Genomic DNA, 25,659 nt, shown 5'->3' with positions numbered 1-25,659 from the left:
CACCCCCTGCTCATCAGTGCTTTCACTCAACTAGGAGATGAAACACCACTGACTCCAGTCACCTTATGAATGTGGTGTCATATTTTGCTTTAGCAGAATTTCTCTAGAAACAGCTGCTAATGTGAAATCCTCGACACGCTTCCTATTCCAGAACCGTGCACTATTCCTTCTTCCTCAGCGAACGTCCGATATGGGAACAGCACACTAGTTCTTATGCGTCACAACTCTTCCTCTATACAGTCCCAGCTGTTGCTCAGATGCCTTATGCACACTGGAGGTCTGGAGCAGAGCTGTATGGAAGCAGTTTATGGAAAGGCACGATAAACCCAACTGTCTTCAGACAACAAAAGGAAGGCAACATAAGTGGAAGCGTTTAAGGGTGATGTTCATCAGGCTCAAAATTATACGGCCAAAACAATCTGTGATCACTTGAAAACATCCATCCATCCATCCATTTTCCAAACTGTTCACTTGAAAACATTGAGAATGGAAACAAAAGAAACGAAATAGTTTTTTTTTTTTTAAATGGGACTCAAATTCCTCTTTCATGTGTGTTATCCTTTGAGATGTTACTTTGGATAGTTGCTGAAAATCAATGGAAGTATTGCTTTCATATAGTAAGCTAATATATAGACAAGCTGATAAAACACTAGATACCTGTAATTTGGTCTCAAATTGATTTCCACGGTGACTTTCAATAGTTCAAAGCCTGTTTAAAATCTCTTTGATTTCCTTTAATGTTTGCAAAATTGTAATCCCCCCCCCCCCCCCCCCCACACACACACACACACATACACATACCTTAAACACACAGCTGCATGTAGTATTGAACCAATTTAAACACAGCCTCAAGTCCTTCCATCTGTAACGATTCCAAGCAGTGATTATTTTCCTTCATATTAAGACTTTAGCAAGGCTTTTTGGAGTGACTTAGACCAACACACCTAACTAGACAATGGGCTTTGCTGGTGAAAAGGATGCAGTTTGGTTGCACAGGTCCAGCATGGATCCCCAAATCCCTAACCCTGCTGGTTATCTTAGTGTTTGCTCTTTATCTACCCAGAAGTGCCATTCCTGTGGGAGACTGCTAGAAGAAGGTCTTTATCTCTGTTATTGCCCCTCTATCTGCCACATCTTTCATAGAGTTACCACCCTGTTCTTTGTCACTTCAGGAAAAGGCTTTTCTGACCTCCATGCTAATGGCTTTGTGTGTTGATGGTTTCCACCTCGTTCCCTGGCAAGTGCTAAAAACATCCAGGAACACAAGTCATCACACCCATGTATCTTGAATGTTCTGGTACTGAATGACATCCGTCTGTTAAGCTGTAAATCACTTCCTTGACATTCCACTGGATTCAAGTAACGTTGTTTCCGAATTGACTTTCAAGTAGTTTGTTCTGAGTTGTGTTGCCTAACAGTAGGTATATTGCTAGGTCATAAGTATTAATTGGCCTCTGCCAGTTAGGTACACGGTTAATTTTCAATGCTTGTTAAAGTTTCAAGTTGATTTTCTGTCTGAAGCGTAAACCACAACTTGAGTTGTTTTAAAAACAATGCTGTGAATTCTTATGGTAAAACATAAATAAAAATAAATTGAATAATAAATTGACATATTAACGTCCTTGTTAACCTCCATAATCTTTGAGAACCTGACATTACGACATGCCTTGCATTGTACCAATTATTGCATATAGTTCTGAAAATAATCTGGAAACGAGCAATCGCAGCATAAACTAGAGCAACTAGAGCATAAATTTAATAAGAATACAGTCAGCGCAGATGTCTTTAATGCTGAAAACATATGATATATGAAACATAAAGATCTGCAATGTCTTCGTATGTTTATCATCGACAGTTTTTTCTGTAGTTTTTGATTGTTTTCAGCATGCCTAGACTTTACGCTAGCCCGTTAAGGCATGACTTGACTTGGTTCAGGCTCCACTAGATCTAAGTGCCAATCTTTAATCTAGTCTTGTTGCCGAAAGTAAGAAAAACACTTAACCCCTGAGAAGATATTGATATAATTTTATGCTGGGAAAGAGCACAAAGGACTGGTGCGGGTCAGATCGTGTTTCCTGACAAGACCACGCGCGTGTTATTCCCTCCCCAGCCCACTCTGCTATGCAGGCTGGTCCCTGTCGGATCTCCGAACCCCGCCCTGCTTGTATGATTGGCTGCTTTCCACCACAGTAATCATAGACTAAAACTTTGCCACTTCACTCCAATCTGCCGTTTCCAATGCTGAGCGATCGGGAGCGCATATATGAACATCTGTGTGTGTCACCTATGAAGGGATTGCAACGCCTCTTGTTACCGGTACCGTCATTTCTTTATAACTATATATCGGACTTCTTATACAATTCTTCGTCTAATATTATATTTTTCTGTTGGGTTTATCGTTTAGAAATCGGATAAAAATATAAATCGGATGCAAAGGTATCGGATAAAGATATAAAGATCTGTATAATTGTAATACATACGTTTTTAGAACTTAATTTGTAGTTTTGAGTAAACAATATTTAATTTTGTTTTATTCATGCTTATAGCTTAGTTTAGATCGAATCAGAATCGATTAGAATTCAAGCGTTTTATAGAAACAATCATAGTTTTACATACATTTTTAATTTATTTTTGATCTATAAATGTTTTTATATTTTGCGGCTTTTGATACAGGATTTTAGTTCTATTTTTGTTCAAGCGATACGTATTAGAATGCAACTTTGAAAGTTGAATCGTAGACGGGGATTCAGTCATGCTGCTTGTGATGTTTTTTTGCGTGCTGTCTCGGGTCCTTTCGGAGGACGCGGGGGCTCCTCTTACTCTTCGTTACCACGTAATGGAGGAGCAGCCCCGCGGCACAAGAGTGGGTCAGCTGAGCAGCAACCTGCAGCAGCGATGGGAGAGCGGCTCCCATGAGGACTTTCAGGTTGTGGAGCACGGCCATGTGCTACACTTCGAAGTCAGGGGAGGTGACGGTCTGATTACCACACGCAGCCGGCTCGATCGTGAAGCTCTGTGCCGTGACTCGGGCCTGTGTGAGATACATTTTAGTGTACTGTACCGGCAGGATGGTACAATGCACTTTCTCAATGTAGTGGTGGAGGTGGAAGACAAGAATGATCACGACCCTGTATTTCCCAATGCTGAGCAGGAAGTGGAGATCTCTGAGGCAGCTGCGCTACACACGCGCATCCCGCTGGACCATGCTGTGGACCCTGATGCTGGGCCCAACAGCCTGCAGACCTATTCTTTGACCTCCAACCAACACTTTGCCTTAGATGTTAAATCTCTGTCAGAGGGTGGCAAGCAAGTGGAGCTGGTGGTCATCAAAGAGCTGGACCGTGAAAGCCAGTCCTCATTTGAGCTGGTTCTAATGGCCTGGGACAAGGGTAACCCTCCCAGATCAGGTAGCACACTGGTCAAGATAAACGTGCTAGACTCCAACGACAACAGTCCTATGTTTGAGGACAGCACTCCCACCATAGTGGTGAGCGAGAACACCCCACGTGGCACTCCTGTTATTACCGTGAAGGCCAGTGACCCTGATCAGGGAGCCAATGGACAAATTGAATACTTCCTTAGCAAGCACTCCCCTTTGGATGTGCGAAACCTCTTCAGTGTGGACCGCATTAATGGCACCGTGACTCTGATTAGCACTTTGGACTATGAGATGAAGCGCTCTTATGAGGTCGACATCCAGGCAAGGGACCTGGGTCCCAATGCAATGCCCTCCCACTGCAAGGTACATGTAAAGGTGACGGACGTTAATGATAATGCCCCCAAAATTCACGTCACGTGGACACCCCAGGGCTCGCCAGTGGCAACTGTTGCAGAAGGCGCAGCAGACGAGACCTTTCTTGCGCTGGTTATGGTGTCAGACATGGACTCATGGGCAAATGGGGAAGTTCGCCTTCACATCAAACATGCAGCAGGTCACTTTCGTCTCAAGAAGATCCATAGGGATAACTACATGATCATCACGAATGGCACCTTGGATCGTGAGCAGGAGATGGAATACAATCTGACGTTGATCGCCCAGGACTATGGTGACCCTTCACTGTCCTGTGTCACATACCTGACTGTTCATGTGCAAGATGAGAATGACAATGCTCCTACCTTCTCACAGACTCATTACATAATCTCTGTCAAAGAAAACAATGATTTAGGCCTACATGTACTCACTGTGCAAGCCCATGATGTTGACCTGGATCTCAGCGGGAAGATCTCATATTCCATCCAGGAGTCAAATGAGCTGGGGACATCCACAACGTTCTTCTCCATCCATCCCACCAGTGGAGCTGTCTTTGCCCGGCAGTCATTGGACTACGAGGAGTCTCACACCTTCTCCTTTGTTGTGGAGGCCGTGGACCACGGCCAGCTGCCACTCACCGGCAGCACCACAGTGGTGATCAATGTTCAGGATGTCAATGACAATGCCCCCGTTATTGAAGACCCAGTTCCAAAGAAAGGCAGAGCCCGCATAAGTGTTCCAGTCAATGCAGAAAAAGGAGAGGTAGTGAAAGAACTAGGGAATAAGGTCGATGTCCATCATGAGCTTAGTGGTCCATCCTCAGTAGAAGGCAATCACTCCGCTGCTGGTCAGCCTGAAGGTTTCCTGGCCACAACGATCAGGGCTAGTGATTTAGATTCTGGCATTAATGGGAAATTGCACTTCATGATAACGAACAAAAAATCTGATGGGTTATTTTGGCTTGATGATTCTACAGGAAAACTATTTGTAAACACAAGCAATGCTACAGAGCTGATAGGCAAAATGTATGAGATTGAGGTCACAGTGTCTGATATGGGGACTCCTGTATTATCCACTAGCACTCTGTTGGAGATCACTTTTATCAACTTGCTCGACCACTTAAAGAACTCATCCCCCAGCCAGCGGGGCCAGTTGACTTTCACAATGATGCTCGCTGTCTGCCTGGGAGTCACCTGCCTGCTGGTTCTCCTGGCTGTGGCCCTGATAACAACATTCTGTCGTCCAGAAAAACGTGACAGCAGGGCTTATAACTGCAGACAGGCCGAGTCCAGCTACACACGGCATCCTCGGCGTCCTCAAAAACAGATTCAGAAAACCGATATCCAGCTAGTACCAGTCTTGAGAAGTCGGAGGGATGACCCAACCAAGAGTGAAGCCCAGAGACTCTCCTCTGTTGCTTCAGAAGTTGAAGAACCTTTCCTTTCTCTACCAAGCAGTGATACGGGGCCACATGAAGCTTTTTCTGGGCAGGAGACCTTTCCACTAAACCCCCTGAGGGCACTCTACAACTCTACTAATGATGAGCTTGATGGAACCTTGCCCCGAACCCCTGCTGCGACTTACCGCACATTGCGTCGAAGCAGGAACTCGGAGTCTGCATGTTCACATTCCCAGGCAGGTACATTAAAGCGCCATGGACAGTCTGGGATAGAAGTTGGGTCTGAAGACCCACCGTGCCTTGCCTCTCCTTCCCCATCTTCGACCACCTTGCGGAGGCCAAAGAACTCAGAGTCCAGGAGGGGGCAGGAGGGCGAAGATCACCGACAGCTGCTGCGGAATCTGGTTCGCCTGTCAATGGCGGCCTTTGGTGAAAACGGCTCCATTGAACTCTCCTCCGCCTCTCCAGAAATCCAAGTAAGCACCATACAACCACACACACATCCCTCCTCTGTGACATCTTGTATTCATTTCTACTTTTCTTTAATTAGCTGTTAAACATGGTAATGTATGAGGTTTAACAATTTGGTAACTTAATATGAAAAGTAGAGCCATTTGTAATGTTTCATTTTCACTGGAGGGGCATTCTGCATTTAGTTGTTTGTAGAATTTGGGATATGTGGGTTTATTGACTGCCTGGACTATGGGTTGATTAGACGCCCCAAGTGACTCTTGATGGATGACGCTGTAGCTGTCATGGGGTTTGGGTGCACATTCAGTAACTGAAGCTTTTCTTTAGCCCCAAGACACTGCAGTGACTGGTTACCTCAGTCCACGGCTGCTATATCACCCGGAGGGGACATATTCAGAGAACACTCAGCTCTGTTTTTATGGGAACACAACACTGCCCAAGCATGTCTGGCCCATCAACAGACAGTTACCTAGTGCGTTTAGGTTTTCTTTAAAAACCAGATAGGTAACGGGTCCCATTTCAAAGCTTGCCCACTGCTTTTGGCGTATCTGGACTGTGTCCCAGTTCCTGAGGTGCATCTCAGCCAGGGAAGGGTAAGATGGACCCTAATCCAGTTTAGCCACTGTCCTGACCCAGTTAATAGTAGAGTAGGGAAGGGAGGTCTCTGAGGAAAAGCTAAGACGTCTGCGGGGCTGAGTCGACATCCTGGAAGGAAACTCGGGAAGAATGGTTCCTTTGCTTGGAGCCTTTCCTGTGATTGACAAAAACTTTTTTTCCTGTCCTAAGGCAGACTTTTAACCGGATTCACTGCCTTTTTGCCTATTCAGTCTCCCAGTGCACAGCTCAGGGTATTCTACTGCAGGCTCGTACCACACTGCATACAGTGCCTACTGAAGCCATAAGTGATCAGACTTCCGCTGTCCTGATTCAGCAGATGAGTATTGGTTAAGAATGTGCACCTGAAGGTTGCTGGATTCAGACCAGGAAGGATCTCGTCATACTAACCTTGAGAAAAGTGCTTAGCTTGAATGGCTCTAGTAAAACATAACAAAGTAGTATAGCTAAAAGTATTATTAGTAACCAGTTTGTCAATATATGTTCACTGCACATAATAATCTCCATCAACTGGATAAATGCATGTGCGCAACAATAAATTTGTATGTCGATGTATACAGTATTTATCCATGTATTTTATGTGCATTTTATTTTTTTATATTATGGTAAGCTGTTGTGAAATATGAAGTTAGTTTATTAACGTATATTGGCTTTAGTGTGCATGCATTTACGCACATAACTGTATTTGTAGTTTTATGCCACTGTGATTCGGGCCTCACTCACTCTGACTCATGTCTCCTGCCATATAGCAAGTGTCCCAGCTGCTCTCCTTGCTGCATCAGGGCCAGTTCCAGCCCCGTCCCAACTTCCGCGGAAACAAGTACTCACACCGAACTGGCAGGTAGGGGGCTTGGCCACCTCAGCCTTTGTCTGACAACCAGCTGGCATTCTTCTGTCTGAGTGAACACAGGAATCCCCCCCCCCTTCTTCCCTGCCCCTCCCTGGGGTAACTGCCCAGGCTTCCTTTCAGGAAGTAGGGCTGCATAAATCTGAAGTCTATGTCCTGGGGGAATCTGTTTATTTATTTTTAAATGAAACATTTGTGAACGTTTTACTTTTGCACACACTGAAATGCACACAAGCTTTGCTGCAAACCTCACAAATGACAATGAATGTAACATTTAGGCAAACACACCCACAGGGCTCAAACTGTGCACTGAATGGACTGCTGATGGAGCAGTGTGGTACCTAAAAACTAACTGCAATAGGTGAATACTTGCAAAAAAAAAGAAAATTCTGATTCCAGTAAAAAGCTATTTTATCATCAAACATAAAGTGAGTCATGCAAAAGAGGCCTCGAGAAATTTAAGGCATTTAAGGCGCTGCACACCTGAGTTGGTGATATTTTTAGACCTTGACGTGATTCTGAGTAATAGCTCTCAGATAGATGGTTTATCCTAGCCTTTGTTCTGGTAAGTCCCACCCAGAGCTGCAGAATCCATGCCCATACGCAGTGGCGCGGGCTGTCAGAGTCTCTGCAGGTTTTCCACAGCGGTGGAGACTATATCACTGCACACTGACTCACGGGACCTGGCGGGGCTCCACACGGCTGGGCAACAGACTGTCATTACCGCAAAAGCTTTAATCAGCAGCACATGCAGTACAGCTGGTTCCCTGCAATAATGAAGTAACGCCTTCCGCTTCACCTTGCTCTGCTAGCAGAGCTGTGCTGCCTCATTGCCTTGATGCCTCACCGCAGTTATCAGAAAAATATGAAAAGGGTGAGTTGTGGTGCCTAAATGTGCGATTCTCTGGCTGACACCTTCGGCTGCCCAGTTCTCGAGTTGTCTTGGGTTTAATCTTAAACTGATATCCTGACAGCCACCGTCCCCCCAATCTCTGCTAGCAGTTGGCACATGTGGGGGTTAGGCAGCCCACCAGACAGTATGTCGGGTGCTTTGGTGGTGGTGGGGGGGCTAGTGACAAGCTTTAACTCTTCACTGCAGCCCACTCACATGTCCTTGTATGTTTCCTGCACTCCTTTGAAGGTCGGCTGTGCAGGATGCTGATTGGCTGAGCACCAAGGACAGCGGACATGGCGAGAGCGAGGCCGGAGATGTGGACTGGGACATGGGTCGAGACTCACCGATTGACCCTCTGCAGGGGGAGGGCTTGGACACCCTACTCAACAACACAGGTAGGAGCTGACTGTGCTCTTTATTCTCCAAATGCACATTTCCCCTTAAAAAATAATAGTAGGGAAACAATCAGTCTAACCATGCCATACCCATAAAAGAAAAAAACATCATTTTAGCAATATACAATTTACTGCAACTGAGCTGGAAAGAATACTGCTTAGCAAAATTGTCAGAAATCAATAGCGATTTCTCTCTAAACTGCTGTAGACTAAATGTTCTGTTGTTTGAATATGAGATTGATCCATGTTGTATCGCTTATACATCTTTATGGACTTTGTGTCAATGTATGCAATTAAATAATTTGCCAATATGAGTTATAAAAATGTAGTACGAAGAGGAGCAACCCCTAAAAACGGATGCCCTTCTGCTTTGGCCAGGGAGGAGGTGCTCTGCTTGTGGTCTTGCTGTTCGCTCACTGTGTGGGGATCTGTATCGCCTTTTCAAACCCCCGTGTGCTGAAGTCAGGTTATGTCGATGTGCTGCTCTGCGTTATACACATATACACAAACTAAACAAAAGAGAGAGCAGCCATCGGCGCTCCGATGACTCATTTGCACCCACAGGGATCACTGGCGCGGCAGCTCACACTAGAACTGTGGGACTGTGCCTTTGAGCTTTAAAGGCATGGCAACACCTTTGCGAAGAGGGGAAAAAAAACCATCCTTGGCCTTTCTTTTAAGTACATAATCCCAGGATCCTTTATGGCTGTAATTCCATCTGTCTGCTTTCTGTGTCGAGTGAGCTACACCCACCCCCCAACCCTTAAACTCCCCCCCAAGCCCTGCGTTTGTGCTCTGAGGCTGAACGTGATCAGACAGCTCTGCTCGCTGCTGGTCTAATATCACATTGCAGGTCCCCCCCCCTCCTTGTGGTTGAAAGACACAGTGCAGGGATCTGCTAGTGGTGCTCCTCTTGTTCAGCGGTATCTCTTAGCAGACCTTCAACCAAGAGAAAAGAAGCCTGATTCATACATAGATATTGTGGGAGGTTTGATGCAATAAAAATTAAAGTTATTTAAATTCAGGTTAATGTCCACACCGATGTGTGGTACAAGTGTTCATAATAATAATAATAATAGTGATTTTTCCATTTCATGTGGTTTCCTGGGTTAGGCTGTTCAAAGCAGAAGTCTGCGGTTGACTGGCAATTCAATTAGTTAATCATAAATTAACCGCAATCCTGGATAGGCAGAGCTCTCCTTCCATTACCATCCTCTACATCTAACGCCCATGCTCTTTGGGGGAGGGGTCTGGTGTTTGCGGCTAGTTCTGGTTTCAATGGGAGCACAGTTGTTCAAAGAATTAATGAGTGCCGCTGGCTCTCCCTCCTCTTAATTAAGTTGTAATGAGGCAAAGCCACATGGCTCACTCCGGAAGCACCGTTAACTCTGGAGCTAGACTTCGCTTTTTGCAGTGATTTACTACACCGCGACTGTGAAACTAAATTGGATTTTAAAATGGATTGGATTGTAAATTTTGGGTGGCAATTACTTTCTTCCGGTTTTCACATTTTAGTGCAATGACCGCGGGTGAGTCACCACTGATATTTTTGTCATGTGTGCTTTTGATATGAGGAAGGTAGCTGCGTAGACCTGCGGCAAGACAAACATTTCACGCTAGTTTTCTCAAAACAGACGCTCTTGTGGTATGACCTCAACAGTTATTCATGAAAGGCTGTTATGCACAAGATTGTGCTCGGTCTTTTCACTTGATCTGATGATTATTTAAGATACGGTTTTGTTTATCTAAGATTTTGCCTTTAAACCTTTACCAGCAGCTAAAACACCCATGGTGTCATTAAAGGCTCTGGAGTGTTTTTTTTTTCCATTTTTTTAATCTAAATCTGGACCGCAGACCTATGATTGGGTGGCACACACGTGTGTCTGTATGCTATTGTGTGCAGCAATTAATCACAGCTGGTTGTCTTTTTATCTTTTTATAGTTTGTGTCGGTTTCCTGCAAAAAAAAAAAAACATTGACTGAACACAATTTCTACATTGTGCCGAAGTTGAACACCCTGAGGTCTGCATGTGCGTCTGTGGAGAATCCAGACATTATTAGATTAAATCCATCCTTCAGTGCTGTTTCGAGTACTGGGGCCTCTGTTGGCGGTGAGACCAATTAGGACTGTCTGCAGAGACTGGGTCCCAAGACAGGGAAACACAAGAACAGTCATTCTACCCCATCGCTGGTAATAGAGGCCAAAGGACCAGGAGTCACAGGGTCATCGATTACGTCTGCCGCTCCTACCCATTCCAATGGGTGCTGGTCTTGCCTTTTGTGTACATTTGTGGGTGCACGTACACCACAAAACATTTGTGCGTCAATAACACAAGAAACTTTCAGAGGAATTCCGTTTGGATCATCAGTGTTGTTGTTAGGTTTTTAAATGACTAATGTTGTTTTCTTGTTTTGACTATCAGTCACTCCGTCTCTGTTTATTTGTGTAAAACCCAGATCCAGTTTCCTTCTTTGTGATTTAGGAAACAACAGATGACAGGAAAAGCTTTACTCACTAAAAGCAGATAGGTAAAGAATGTGCTTCCTGTGGGGAATTTTATCCTGTTTTCGCCTTCAGGCAGTGCTACTGTAAATAGTCCCAAAGAGGGACGATGCTTGTCTCTTATTGATTCAGTCATTGTGGTTACAAATGCACAAATGCATCTGCAGCAGAACAAAAGCTGCGACTGCTTGTTTCAAGATTGAGGAATTTATTTGTCATGTGCACAGTAAGCAGTCAGTTCTACTATGCGATGAAAATCTTACTCTTCACGTCCGTCCACTAAACACCACTTAATGCAAAACACAGATCTGATGTTGGGTGGAGTATCTTGAAGACTCCAGTAAATATAGCTTAAAACTATATTAGTTAGTTTGAATAAAATCAAGACCAGCACATGCTGGCCTGATTCTGTACTCCTTTAGGATGCCTCAATAAGTGCTAAAGTACAGCATCACTAACAGCTGCTCCATTATCTCATGACAGATGACGTATTCTCCGATGTCCCAGACCCTGCCTGGATGGCACGCCTGTCACTCCCTCTCACCGCTGACTACCACGAGAATGTCTTTGTCCCTGACGAGCCCCAGGTTCCGGACCCCTGCACTCCCTTTATGGAAGCTAAAAATGACACCTGCTTCTCCACCTTTGGGAAGACGGCTGAGAAGGGTGCCCCCCTGGACGGGGCCCTGCTCTCCGAGGTCAGCACGCTCTTTGAGATGCTGCTCACCCAGAAGGCTGAGGCCCAGCCGCACACCCCTGCGCAACTGCTGTACCGTCTCTCTGCTGCATACCGCCGTTCCTTGGGGATGGATGGGACACCAACAGGGGGCGCCAGTCCTCCTTAAAACCCTTGGGACGGGGGCAGAAATCCTTCAGCGATGCATTGCCCCACCTTGCTAGGCCCCAGAACAACAGCAAGTGATGTGAGTGGCTGGTGGGTCTGAGGTTGGACCCTTTGGTGTTACCTCATTCGATTATATTCCTGCTGGTTCCCTGGCAGACCTGGCCCTCCACTTATGTGCCAAAAAAACAACAGCTGACTCAGACTCATTAGGTCAAGCAGGCTCCTGTTCATCAGCGTGGGAAGATGTTTTGAGCTCACGCTGGAATAGCCAATAGATCTTACTTTTTTTTAGCAGCTGTCAACAGCTAACAACAATAGTTTTTTGGAAAGCTAATCATAGTCACCTCTGAACCATTGTGAGATAACTGACATAAGACTGTGTTTTTCTATGACAAAAACTATTGGCATGGGCAATCTGAAACTGCATTACCACCAGCAACCAGAAGGGGTGCTGAAGCACTACTATTTCCAGCCCTACTTCTGATTCTCCCACCTTTTTAATGTTTGTAACTGAACAGGATAAAGTAACAAAAAAAGGGGGGGGGGGCAAAGTTCCTCAGGGGCTATGCAGACATCACTGACGGAGTACAGCGGGGGCTGAGTGGGAGCAAGCTGGTGGCCATTGTGAACAACAGGGGGACTGTTTGTTTACGGGTCTGACTGCTCCCATTTCGCATGTGAAGGAAACGGCACTTTGTTTCCAAAGACAAAACGCCAATAACAGCTACCTTGCTTCTGAGAAGCAATGAGTGACAATCTGAGCACAATGGACCTCGTCCGTTCCCAGTCCCAGAGGAAACCAACCGTTTTTATCCAGCAACAGCTTGTATTCAATGGTTAAAGAATGCAATCATCTACAGCATTTTTAATGAGTTCCACATTTATGTTAAACATACACAACAATTTAATGTCGTGAAATGGCCAAAAACTGGCCAAGATGTGTATGAATGAAGCTCTCTGGTAGAGCCATCTCGTAAAATTGTTTTTTTTTTTTTGTTATAAACGAAACAGACAGCACTTTGTATATAAGTTTTTCTAATAAAATAATTACTCAGGCTGGTGTCATTCCTTAAGCTCTTTAGTTCCATTATAAGATCTGGTTAGTAGCGGCCATGATGGTCGAATTCTGTATTTCATACCTTCGGTTCCAAGGTTCAATTCCTGCCTGCTCTGTGTTGAAGGAGTCAGCATGTTCTGCTCATGTTGCTCATTTCTTGCCACAGGTTTCCGTTATGCCCCTCTGATTCCTGGAACAGGCTCTAAGCTCATTGTAACTCTGCACTGAATAAGCAATTCTGGAAAATGTCTGTATGTATAATAAGTGGTGGTGAAGGTTTCCAATTTAGCATATTTTCACAAAATGTACGAACTACCAGTGTATGCAGCTGTAATATTAATCCCCCAAGAGATTGTATGGATATAGGTCTGTTTCTTTTTCCTTAATTGCAGGGTTTCTTAAGAGCTATTATGATGTGTTTGATCTGTCTATAAGGTTCTAGGGACACCAGTTGAGTTCCAGCAGACCTTGGGTCAAGTTGTTGATGCAATATCTCCCTGGCTGGCTGCGAATATAATCAAGGAACGACCGTGCTCCAGAAAGCTGTACATTGTTAGCCAGGAGGACGCAGCCGGTGGCGAGTAACCCCCTACTTTCCAACAGCATTAGATCTGGCAGGTACTGCTGCACGTCGTGGTCCATCAGCACCAGCTCCACTAGCTTGTCCCCCAGATGTGAGTGCAAATGAGTGATGGCCTCCACAGATGGAGATGTCAACACCTGGAACTGGCAAGGAACACAGGTAAGTTCATTCTGATCTTACAGCAGCTGCCACAGTCATTACAACACATAATAGCATGTAGCAACTGGGAAATAACAGAAAAGAGAGAAGTCAGCGAGCATCTAGCACCCATGGAGAAGTTAAGATTAAGGGTCTTTGTATAGGGGTTCACTGGTGATTATTCCTACTGGGACTGGCATTATATTGCTTATAGATTTAGATTCAATACTGGTTTGTTTCAAAAGTGCAATTCCACTATTTTATTAGCAGAAATTTAATTTAGCACTTTTTAAGACAGCATGCTATTGGTAATTATATCACTTCTGTTTTTTCAGGAAATCAAAAATTTGAACATTACAAAATGAGATATATAAAACCTTACCAAATGTGTACAGAAATTCATGTTTTACTAGAATAAACTGGCCACCTTCGCGTTCAGGTTAAAAGCGCCTCTGTTTATTTGTGTAAAACCCAGACGTGTCCTACCTGCTGCCCCCTGGAGGTGTGTGAATGTATCTGCGTGGACACGTTTCCAGATTCAGACCTACTTGTATTGCGTGTGTGTGGAGATGAGGTGGACCATGCAGCAGGACTGCCACATAGGAGGTCTGCTGGAATGGCAGCCAGAGAGTGCAAAATCATACTTGGGTGTTTTTGAAGCCAGCCACCAAGATGATCTCCTCTCCGGCATCAGCTGTGACAAGGTCTTTCTCCACAGTCAGCAGCCGTCCAGAAGGTGGCAGAGCACGCAGGATTCTAATGGATGAGTATCCGCAGTGAGTCCCCAGCTCGAGGGCCTGATTGGGGGCCACGCGGCGCACCACCTCTTCCACATACTCCCCTGCAGGTGATAGGCCACTTATATTATGTACCTGCAAGGCTGGGTGAAGGCACAGACATACCAACCTACATCTATTTAAAAATAATAATATATTTTTTTAATCTGCAACGATACACTTCACCTTTCTCTCGGCCGATGGCAAGAGATGGGTGCGCGCGGGCGTAGAGATCGAACGTCTCCAACACACTCTGTGCCTTGCCGTGGGTGCAGTTAACGAAAACGAAGGCATGCGTGCTGCGCACGCACGCCTTGCCGCGGCACAAGCGCAGCGCAGCGTGAAGCGCGCACCGCCCCAAAGAGCTCAGCTCCGCCCAGTAACGCGTCGCCACAGCAACCATCACCGCGAGCGAGAGCAGCCACATCCCACTGCGAGCCAGCACACACTCAGGCGGTTACTGCGGAATATATAAGGGCAAAAATAAATGTAATGCAGAATTTACTGCTTCGTATCAATACCATGTAATCAACACTATGCATCCTAACAATGACACAAAGACGCCCACAGATTTATCGTTGTTTTCATTTTAATCTTGCCAATGTTACATCATATTTTCAGATAATCCGAAGTGATCCTAAAAACGTGCGTGCAGCCTCCGATCAGAAACTAATCAACATGATTTGAGTGTTGGGAAAATACGCTCTGGTTCGGTTAGAATGTGTGTTTTCTAATGGATAACAAAAGCCCTTCAGCTGGCTTTCCTAAACTCAACAGTAATTGTACAATGTTGACTAACTAAGAAGTAACTGCAGTAACGGAAGACTACAAACATGTAAATCGTTTCCAGCCAACATTGGGTGGACTGTGGATATCGGAGGGTAAGAAAGCTGTAGTGCATTTATTCAAATTGCAAAGCAATGGGTCTGGCTTATTGTAGTGGCTGTAAGACAGCCCATAACGTTCATTCGAGGGGCTTGGGGCTACCAGTACCGTTACAGTTTTATTTAAAACATCCTTCGTGGTGGTGTTTTTTTTTTATTGGTAAAGAGCTAGTAGTTTTCCTTTTTCATAAATAAAGCGTATTAACTATAACGTCAGGGTATGGCAGTGTGTTTTGAGGAAGAGCTTTGGAGTATGTTCACTGAGCAGATATTCATGTAAGCAGGAGTGCATGCTGCTTTATTTTATATGCGTTTGAAAAAACTTTCACGAACGGAGTGATTAAACACGCGTTAAAAAGATGCGCTTCTTCCGGGTCTCATTCGCATTTCTTTGGCCCACGCAGACATGCACCTTGTATGCATGTCTTAACAATACAGATTATTTTCTGTATTCCGTCTTTTATATATGCTCCGTCTTTCAACGGGTCTGTTGTTAAAGCTAAATAAAGGTGCCTACTCTGAGTGGTCAATGCAAGCTAAACCTATCCTAGTTGTGTATTTTACTGCACACACCAACAGCTAACTATAACCAGTCGTGAATACGAGTTTACTTTGACTTGTGTAGCAAATACAGAAAATCCGAATCAAACTGGAAGCCACTGAAGCAGCCGATTGTTTACCTCTTTAAGTTTACTTTGTTAGGGAATATACAATGTACGTCAATGGGAATATATGACTAATAAGAATTTAATTATAGAGCTCCATAACATGAATTCTTACTAGTAAAAGTGCAATTCTTACTACGGGTATATACGAATAGACTTACCCCGAAATTCTGCGTCCTTCGTCAATTCAGTGAATTTTTCGTTTATTACTATAAATTATGGATTACTAGTGAGAGTTGGATTAGTGATTATTTACTCGCAAGAAAATAAAATAAATTTCTAACTACATAAAAACCGGGACACATACCTAGATGAACTACAGGCTTACGAAACCTGAACGATAAGCAGCAGAGAACACTCCGGTTTTATTCGTCGCCAGTGTCACAAACAAATGGCAGGTCATATTTCACTTTATCTGTGAGCCGTTTCCTCTGTCAGTAGCACGTGTCTCACCGGCTGTTTGACTCTATAGCCAATACAGGCTTACCTGGCCAGGTGGCGTCAGCACCCGGAAGGCGTACGCCGTCTCCCAGTGGTGTGCAGTAGAGCTGTAATTGGGCCTTAAGTTACATTTTGATTGACAGCTTTTAAAAAACCCAAACCCGTTCACAGCCTGACATTATTCAAATGTGCGCACGCACACAGTTCTTTTGCCTTTTGTCAAGAATGACTAATTTATACATTTTCAACATAATTTATTCATGACTACTGTAGGCTATAGGCCACTTGGAAGAAATAAAATAAAATAACATGTCAACACTCTTAACATGCCTAGGCATACACAACGTGCCAATAAAGAGTCTTAACAAATTAAGTTCTAAATCAAGATGGATATTTGGCAATAACAAAATTAAGATAAAGGCTCCGCGTGAACAGCTTCCATCAACATGCCTTATCAGAGACGAATTCCCTGTCGTTTTGCTGTCGTACTTTAACAGAATGTTGCATCTTTTGCGTTTCACAAACCACTGGCTCATAATTCTCATTGTCAAAACTTTTCCCCACCTGACTTTGCTTTCGTTGTCGGTGCAACTAAAACATAATCGCCAGAGGATAGCCTCCGTTTCACCTCCACAGCAACCATTTTCGCATCTTTCTCGCGCTAATCGAAATGCGTCACCTGACCTCTCATTTACAGCGCAAGCCCGAGCCCGTATGAAATGATAGAATTAAATTAAGCCCCAACCCGTTGGGTTCGGGCAAAGATCTTCAGCTGTAGTATACAAGTTTTTCTTTTTTCCATCAAACTCTCACCTAGATTAATGACACATACCCAAAAACGTAAATAACTTAAATAAAATAAAACTTAAATAACTTTCTAGTTTTTTTTTTCTGCGAAACTGCCGACAAATGCTCAGATTTTAATATAAAAGTTGTTCTAGTTAGTTAATGTTCCACTTACATATATTTATATATATATATACACACTCACACACACACCTCACTGGATACCAGTGCCTTAAGTCCCATATACATCCTTTGGCAAAGTACCATCCCTACATACATATTTACAGGCCATGATTTCTGTGTACTCCAGTGTAACAGGTCTGTCTATAAATAAATTGTGCAAACCTGAAGAAACAAGTTCCTTTTTGATACACATCTGGTTCATTTCCATCTAGCGCAATGTACTGCCTCCCAAGCTATCAACCACCCATAGTCCCAAAGAGGATGTATGGTTAGAGAATAACACTCAACCTCATTCCTGCAAGGTACTGACCTTAAGACACGAATTTTCACATTGTAAAGTCAAGCATCTTTTCATAAGTTCATTGAAATTAATTCAACATTATCCTTAATCTCAGGGAGTCCTAGCCATCTTCCTAGACCTGTCTGCATCCCGAGCCTACCCTCCCTGCTCCAAGCCCCCATTATCCAACTCCTATGGTCCACCCACAGGGGGCAGTGTTTGTCGACACCGATGATGACCCTGATTCCTGCGGTAGCTCCGGCAGCGGACAGAGCAGGGGCCGGGCGTGGATGCTGCCCAGGCTACAGCTGTGCGGAAGGGTTCGGCTGCTACAGTCAGACTTGGGGTTGTCTTGTGCTGCGCTGAAGAAACCTGCGCTTAACAGGAAGTGGAGCTGGTCAGCTGACGCGAAACAGGGGGCCGAGCGAGTCGACCGCAGGAACACGTTCTCTGGAACACCGCCGACTGAAGAAGGGGGAAAAAAAGCACATCAGGCTAGCATTCTGTCATGCCTAATATAAATAATACCTCGAGATGCAATGAATGCTTTTAATTAGCTCCTTAATTCTTACTTTAATTAGGCTTGATTGGGTATAACGTCAATGTCGTGTCTTCAAACAGCTAAAGACCCTTAAACAAGCTTTGCAGGTGTATTTAACTAATAAAAATAAATGTGTCCAATGTCAGGAAGGTAATTTGATTCATTTGTGCCCTCAACCATTTCAAATTAAATTAATTACAAATAAATTAAGTTTTATTAATGTCAGAGTCACTTGTAATGACAGAAAATAATATATTTTCTGTTGAGATGAGTGTGTGTATACAAGCATTCAATATGAGAGAGGATGTCCTAATGGCTCTGTGTGTGTGTGTGTGTGCGGTTATCTTACATCCCGCTCTCCAGGCAGAGAGAATATGCCTGGCCTCTGGGTTTCCCCCTTCAGCTGCCCTCCGGTACATCTGCAGGGTGGTGCTGAGGCTCCGCTCTACTCCCAGGCCCTCTTTGTAGCAGTGCCCCAGGTACAGCTGGCTGACTGGGTCCTGGGGAGCGGAAGTCAAGCCGACCAATCGCATTTAATCTTTTGACAGTGATGGGATTAACCTCCATTCATGACTGAGCGCTGAGCACTCGACCTGAGTATTACCCCTGGAGTTGTACGCTCAGGTACTTTTTTCCTTGTGTGTGTGTGTGGTTGCTGCTCTCACTCACCCCATGCTCTGCTGCCATTCGCAGGTAGTGCACTGCCTTCTGCCAATCCTGAGTAGGCTCTTGGGTAAACAGCACACCCAAATATGCCTGAGCCTAGGGATAGAGTTTGCGCCATTATGATGCAGATACGTTCACCTTGTACACAGACTATGTGGTAGTTGATACACCTACTGAACTGAAACACAGAGGACATTCAAGCAAATTCCTTCCAGGGTAATAAAAGCATTCTGCTTCATACAGCATAGAACACAGTAGTATTGACTGTACTATAGTACACATTTGAAACCAGCCTGCCTGAGAGAAACAGCAAGACATCTAGAATTGAGGATGTGCCACAAATGAGGCGCCGCATGACACTGTACATGTGTACTCAGACAAGCAACTTGCCCTGACCTTTCTCACTCCCGATACAGCAGCCTTCTCCAGTAGGTCAACTGCAACGAGTGTGTTTTCAGTGTGCTGCTGCTGCCCCCTACTGTGTAAGAGGTGCATGGCATAGCGGTATTGGGCTTGGCTGTGCCCCCCTGCTGCCGCTTGTCTGTAGAACTCAACGGCCTGTGGAAGAGCATGAAGAGAAAGAGAATGTAAACTGGGGATGGGGGAGCAATTACTGGATACCGCAATGCATTACAGATAAAGGAAAACAGGCAAATGGAAATGAATATGCATGTCGATTAGGGACGAAACTGACATTTACAACTATTTACAGTCCAGTTGTGAGCTTAGTGACACTTTGGCATCTAGCAGGTGTGAGAGCAGCGGTTCCTACCATTTCCAGGTTTCTGCCAACACCTTGTCCCTTCTCGTAGCAGATGCCAGTGTTGAACTGGGCCTTGCAGTAGCCATGCTTGGCGGCGGCCAGAAAGCACAAGAAAGCGGCTTGGCTGTCCCCCTTCACTGCGCTCTCTATGCCTGTGCACCATGGTACAAAAGTACAGAAATAACACTTAAACCCGTGCATTTTATAGCCCTTTAGGTATAGAATAGCTCCGTGCTATGAATGGCTCAGCATTCCTCTGTTTCATGTTTGGTCTGTACCTACATACACTGCATGAATAGTGATCTAGATAGCTCAGGGTGCTTCTTCACTGTACCAAGTCAAACTTTCTCGAAGTACCAAAAGTACGGTACTTCAAGGTGATGGTTTTCCACTGGCGTAAAAACTGGTACCGGTGCTGAATGACATCAAAGTGAGCCGGGGTATTTTGTACTGAATGCAAAAAATGGCTGTAGTATATTTTTGGCCTTGACAATGTGCGACATTAATACCAACATTGGATGTTATGTACATGCAATTCTTACATGACTAGTAAGCTAGATCAAGATCAGGCTTTTTCTTACTTTCAATTCCATATGGACATTATAGCGCAGGGAGTACAAGATTTGCTAAAACGTTTGTACTCTATCATAGAAAAAAAAATAGTTAGGTTTGTAATTTTAATTATTATTCCTTTTATAGATTATCTAATATATGTTTAAAAATCAGTTTTAAAGTTTACTTCCGCTGCTTTTGCACGAGCGCTATACTAATTTTCTGAGACAATCATAATCATTTTGCAGTTTAAAATCACTCGAAAAATGTATGAACTTTTATTTGCTTTATAAGTATCCCAATATTGTTTTAGAACAAAATCACATTACTAGTACAACATGCTATATCGTGCTGTCCTAGTATATCAAACAAAATACTTTTAAAATTTCTTGTCATGCCATCCTGATTTTCTTTTCTGTTCTTCTGACCAGATTGCAAATTTTTTTATAATTTTTTTTTTACCTAAACGTTGTGTTCCGAGTTCGTAAGTTGTAGTTTTGTAGTTTTATTGTGTTTCAGCAGCAGGCTATTTGCATAACCAATCGACAAAGAAACTCCAAAGTAGCAAAGAAGTATCCCAGGTGGTTTGGCACTTTTGGTACTGCAACTTTTGGTACCGGTACTAGAACTCAATGGATAAGCAAAAGAACCGTACCAAAAGTAGCAGACTTTGGTGCAGTGGAAAAGCACACTTATATACTAACTTTTCTCCTGTTCGTTGTTATGCGTTTTTTTAAATTAGGCCCAAAGAAGAGATACTGTTTTAATAGTGAAAAGTGATTAGATCACTTATGTTACAAATAAGTCACTGGTAAGACTGGGGAACTGCTGTGTTACCAATGATGTTCAGGATAACAGGGACGCTGGATTCGGCCACGTGTCTCAGATTGTCTGCAGCACCTGCTAGCTCCTCGTCTAGTGAAGAGGACTCCTGAGGAGAAACGAGGTGAATGGCATAAGCAGGATGGTACCTCCATGGGGAGCAGGAAGTTGCATTCTTGCGGGAAGCCCACCTTTCGGCCCTCTTGTAGATGATCTTCTGTAGCAGTTTCTTGATGAGTGCTTTCCACTGAAGAAAGGGATTCGTCTGCAAAGACACTGAAAGTGAGGCCTCTATTGTCATGACAGAAAAAACAATGGCGTAGGTACTGTTAGCGTGTGGCTGCAGTGCTTGTGATCGGAAAGATGTTGGTTCGAGCCCAGCCTTGGCAGAATACTCATTTCTGCGGGTCCGTGAGCAAGGCCCTTAACCCCCTTCCCCCCGCTACAGGTGACTGCTCTTTGCTGGCAAGTGTCATTTCACTTACATAAGTGTCTATATGTCATGGAGAGCAAGAGGGGGTAGGTGAAAAGAGAATTTCCCCATGGGGATCAGTAAAGTGTCATTATTATTATTATTAAAGTAGTAAGAGCATGTGCCTATTTGTATGGGGATGTATGTTTTTTGCTGATGATTTTCAAACACTGTTGTGTTCATGTGTCTCTCTTTTAACTGCTGAGCACGCAAATATGAGTAGGACTTCTGCTTTGGTATGAGGCATAGAGCTCACACAGTTAGCTTGAATTACAGGATAATAATGAGCACTAACCTGATTGGGAGTCACTGCTCTGGGACGCACCCAATGAATCGTAAAAGGTGGAGTTTTCTGGCATCGGGGGGGTGTGACTTGCCCCAGTACCACTTCCCTTGTCCTCCAGGCTAGACTTCAGGCAGTTGACGCTTACGCCCCTCGGAAGGACATCCCGTCGAGACACTACACATGGACACGACCACAGGACACAATACCCAGATTTGACCTGAAATGTGAGCTCTCTTCTCTTCCCAGGAGATGAATAATGAATAAATTTGTTTCCAGTATGTACTTGTAGATGTTTTAGAGAAGAGAACATGAAGTCCTGGGGTGTTCTAGCTTGTCATACACAAGCCTTAATTCAGAGCTCTTAATTTAGTTCTAAACTAACACTGACTGTCCAAAACAGTTTTGGTGGCTCTCCTAACAATTAATCTGCGTTCACTTTCTTATAGAGATAACAAGGCTACTTAACCATATGTCCTACTGAAATCCCAACTCATGTTGACATGCATTACGTTCAGGTATTAGCTTTGAATCACTTAAAAGAAGTTCCTTATGTACAACTGGTGAATCCAATCCCTACCATCAGGTCATTCGGGGTGTTATACTAGACTGAAACAACACATGTTCAATGCATATTAACAAACTCACAAATCTCCAACAGCACACGATAGCCACACTTCTTTAGCGATCCTGCCTCCCTGTATGTTCCGACTCCAGATCCAGGATTGGCTTCATTCACAGCAAACTGTGAGTGGATCTTCCTGCAGATCTGCATGAGGAGCACGGCAGCTGTGCCCTGCAAAAAGAGGGCCTTCATCACAATCATCAACATCCTCCTCCTCTCCACCCAGCAGCGTAAACCAGTTTCCTAACCCAGTCCTTGGGGACCCCCCGACAGTCCACATTTTTGCTCCCTCCCAGTTGAGAGGCAGCAAAAACATGAACTGTCTACAGGTCCGTGAGGACCGGGTTGGGAAACACTGGTATATACAAATGCCAAAAATACCACCACCACCATTTCTCTGCCTTATCAAAACCACATATCAGGAGGAAGAACACTAGAGAGAGTGAGTTCTCGAACACAGCGATATAAGTGCCTCTGCCTATGTTACGCAGGGTTCTGTCAAATAGGTGGTGCCACTTACCCAACCCATTGCATCCAGGGCTGTGTAGCGTGGCAGTCCACTGCTGCAGTACTTGAAGGTTTTCTTCTTCTGCTTCTTCCCTCCATTCTCCTCTTTCTGTGAGCTGAATTGTTTAAAAACGGCAACAACGAAGGTGTCTATTCTATTACAAGGACCGCAAAACATCTTTCATTAAAGCAAGCTCTGTCACATGAATTACATATCAGCATTGCATTTCTGTTATATTCACATTTATTTAAGGTCTTTTTATAATGACTTGTTGGCTGGGTCCACTGGGGATTACACAGCTGTGTGTCCATCAGCAAATGCACAGTTCTGCTATTAATCCAGTGACAGACATTGCTTGTTTGCTTCCTTCGATCAGCCCATGTTAGATTATTTATAAATAACCTTGGCTTTGCTGGTATCTAGAATGATGAAACAGGTGGTCAAGTGGCTGGGCATTACCCGCTGTCGGAGGGGTGCAGGCCAGTGGACAGCGCTGTGGAGGTGCTGAGCACCTCATCTTCCACATGATGACCTTGGGAGAGCCGGAGGGGGGTGTTGCCATGGTAACGACCCAGGACTAGAGATGTATGGACAAGAAGAGGTTAGTGTCACACCTCCCTTCAGCAGTGTCTCTTAACCTGCACCCCCTCTAGGTGTTTCCAAGGACAGTCATTACCAGCTCACTTCAGACTCTCCATTTCAATATATTCAAGCACCTCTGCAGGTATAAGAGCTAAGCCCCACCATGTGAATTCACAACCTTCTGATATGAATCCAAATAATTATGCCCACATTTAGCAATAAGGTGATTTGGTATTCTGGGAAACAAACTAAAATGTCACCAAACTGACTAGGCTGTCCATTTTTTGGCCAAATGTTTAGGGACTTAAATTATTAACTTTTCACTTTTTAGGTAGCAACTTTTAAACTAGTTTAAACTGCCCGTGTCAGCGTTTGGTAGCTTCGCGGTTTTCGCACCAGTTTTGTGGGGGGTTGGAAATATTGTCGCGGGTTAAAAAGAACAAACTGTAGTTGAGGTTATTTTGGCCTGGTTCGAAAATAGACAGCAGGTATCCTTTTAAACCAGAGAGATCAAAACGATCAACCAAAAGTTATATGACACCAGTTACCATCAAAACATTATGGGCAAGTTTCAGGCCATATCGTGATTTCGAAACTACTTGGGCGCTTTGTTTTGTCTGGACCTGTCGAGAATTGCTACATCGGTTTGTACAGACAAATTAGCTATGTCAACTAAATTGTGCTAAAATCGCAAATACGAGTCGACTACTAATACACTCCCCAACTTAATAGACATATTGCAAATAAATACTGTATATTTCACTGCATATAAATACTGTATAAAGTAACAAATAGTAATAAATACTGTATAGACTAGCAGTACAGAATTAGAGACTGCGTCACTAAAACGTTTGCAGTATTAACAAATCTTACCTCTTCCCACGAAGCCATGTAATCGCCACATGGCGTACTCTTTATAGTATCTGTTTAAAGTGTTCGCGATCCCGGACGTTTTTCATTCGAAGAACATAAAATGACATCGTAGACCAGCGATGCGCGGTCAACCTATAGTGCTCGATGGCGTGATGCACACGCCGGCTGACTGGGTCCCGCCTCGTGCTGCAGTCACAAGACCTCAGAGGGGCGGGGCTAAACCTCAGCTGCGATGAATGGCAACTTCCCGTCTCGTGCAGTACAGTAGGCACGCGATCTTCTTATAAATGTGAACACAGAACCTGCTGTAGTCAAGCATTATACTTAACAGTGAATTTACCTTCAGGTTCATCTAAGGGCAATATTATATAAGTAACTCAATATAAACGTGGGTGCATTATATTGTGGAAACACAAAAGTAGCATTTAAATAGGACTAGATACTGATCATTTTATAGCAACCAAATCGTTCCGTTGACTGACTTTTGCCAGAAATTTTGTCTTCTGGTATTTGTTCCGTAATCTGAATATTCGACTGCAGTTGACGAGGCGTTTTCCCCTCAAAAGGACGTGTTTACTTATTACACGGGTTGTGTCCGCTTCAAAAAAGAGCTACCTAAATTAGAATTATGATTAACACTGGTGAAAAGGTCTGCACTGCGTTTTAAAATATTATTGGCCAATTTTTAAATACCAATTTTTAAACAAGATTATTAATTTAAAATTAAAATATTTTAATTGCTTTAATTATTCTGTAGTTAAGATCATTTATAAAATATATTCCTTTGGTGGGATTAAGTGTACAATAACTAAATAGATGAATTCTATTAGTCTTTTGTGAAAAAAGGTATCTATTTGCTAAGGAAGAACTCTGCGTCAGACAGAGAACAAGACAAATTGACAACAACGTGGCACGGTGGTGGGAAGGGGAGGTGTGCAGTTCAGCAGGTGATGGTGCGGTGCCTGGGGTGGGAAGGTTATTGGTTCAAATCCCAGCGTCAGCAGAGTGATGCCATCGTTTGGTTCTTGAGCAAGGTCATTAATCTCCAGTTGTACCTGAGACTGTCTGACCCTGATTTCGCCAACATTTGCCTAAATGGGTCTGATAAATAACCAAAATGTATTGAAATTGTAATTACTCGAATTGAAAGATATTATTTTTATTTTAGCTGCAGAACTTTATTACCGCTAGGGGGCAGGCTATAGCAAGAAAACTGTAGAAACGCATCTTATACACCGGATCAGTAATTTGCATGTTTATTGCGAATGCGAGCTGTCTGATTAATTTTCTGGGTACTTTTTGTCTTTTGCTGTGAATGCCTCTTAGCGCTTTTCGCTGAAGTTAAAAAGTGTTTTTGTTAAATAACGAAGAGCACCCCAAAGTGCCTTTATCTTATTCACACCTATCAATATTTCCAACTTGTACAAGAATGAATTCTTATCAGGGATATTGTTCGCTA

General features: G+C 43.9%; 3 protein-coding genes across 4 annotated transcripts; 1 reads left to right on the top strand and 2 right to left on the bottom strand.

Annotated features, from left to right (window-relative positions):
* Window positions 1-2,208: 2,208 nt before the first annotated feature.
* pcdh12 (protocadherin 12) lies at window positions 2,209-12,776 on the top strand. The gene is made up of 4 exons (XM_049029711.1): window positions 2,209-5,626; window positions 6,986-7,077; window positions 8,225-8,373; window positions 11,360-12,776. The coding sequence occupies exons 1-4, from the start codon at window positions 2,753-2,755 to the stop codon at window positions 11,719-11,721; spliced, it is 3,477 nt and encodes a 1,158-aa protein (XP_048885668.1). The 5' UTR covers window positions 2,209-2,752; the 3' UTR covers window positions 11,722-12,776.
* LOC125751159 (transmembrane O-methyltransferase homolog) lies at window positions 12,573-16,351 on the bottom strand. Of its 2 annotated transcripts, none has more exons than XM_049029741.1 (4): window positions 15,985-16,351; window positions 14,461-14,734; window positions 14,143-14,339; window positions 12,573-13,503 (listed from the first exon to the last, which is right to left on the bottom strand). In XM_049029741.1, the coding sequence occupies exons 2-4, from the start codon at window positions 14,699-14,701 to the stop codon at window positions 13,216-13,218; spliced, it is 726 nt and encodes a 241-aa protein (XP_048885698.1). In that variant the 5' UTR covers window positions 14,702-14,734; window positions 15,985-16,351; the 3' UTR covers window positions 12,573-13,215. The 2 variants fall into 2 exon arrangements, with proteins under 2 accessions (XP_048885698.1, XP_048885699.1); XM_049029742.1 differs by having other exon boundaries at window positions 16,131-16,351.
* A 146-nt stretch (window positions 16,352-16,497) lies between these two features.
* On the bottom strand, window positions 16,498-24,378 carry dele1 (DAP3 binding cell death enhancer 1). The gene is made up of 12 exons (XM_049029729.1): window positions 24,201-24,378; window positions 23,205-23,322; window positions 22,758-22,860; window positions 22,261-22,408; window positions 21,625-21,789; window positions 21,049-21,122; window positions 20,873-20,966; window positions 19,493-19,635; window positions 19,117-19,278; window positions 18,724-18,816; window positions 18,404-18,554; window positions 16,498-17,978 (listed from the first exon to the last, which is right to left on the bottom strand). The coding sequence occupies exons 1-12, from the start codon at window positions 24,229-24,231 to the stop codon at window positions 17,695-17,697; spliced, it is 1,566 nt and encodes a 521-aa protein (XP_048885686.1). The 5' UTR covers window positions 24,232-24,378; the 3' UTR covers window positions 16,498-17,694.
* Window positions 24,379-25,659: the final 1,281 nt, after the last annotated feature.

The sequence above is a fragment of the Brienomyrus brachyistius genome, chromosome 10 (genome assembly GCF_023856365.1).
Source record: "Brienomyrus brachyistius isolate T26 chromosome 10, BBRACH_0.4, whole genome shotgun sequence".
Taxonomy (NCBI): Eukaryota; Metazoa; Chordata; class Actinopteri; order Osteoglossiformes; family Mormyridae; genus Brienomyrus; species Brienomyrus brachyistius.
The sequence above is the reverse complement of the archived record's forward strand: the minus strand, read 5'-3'. Positions and strand labels throughout refer to the sequence as shown.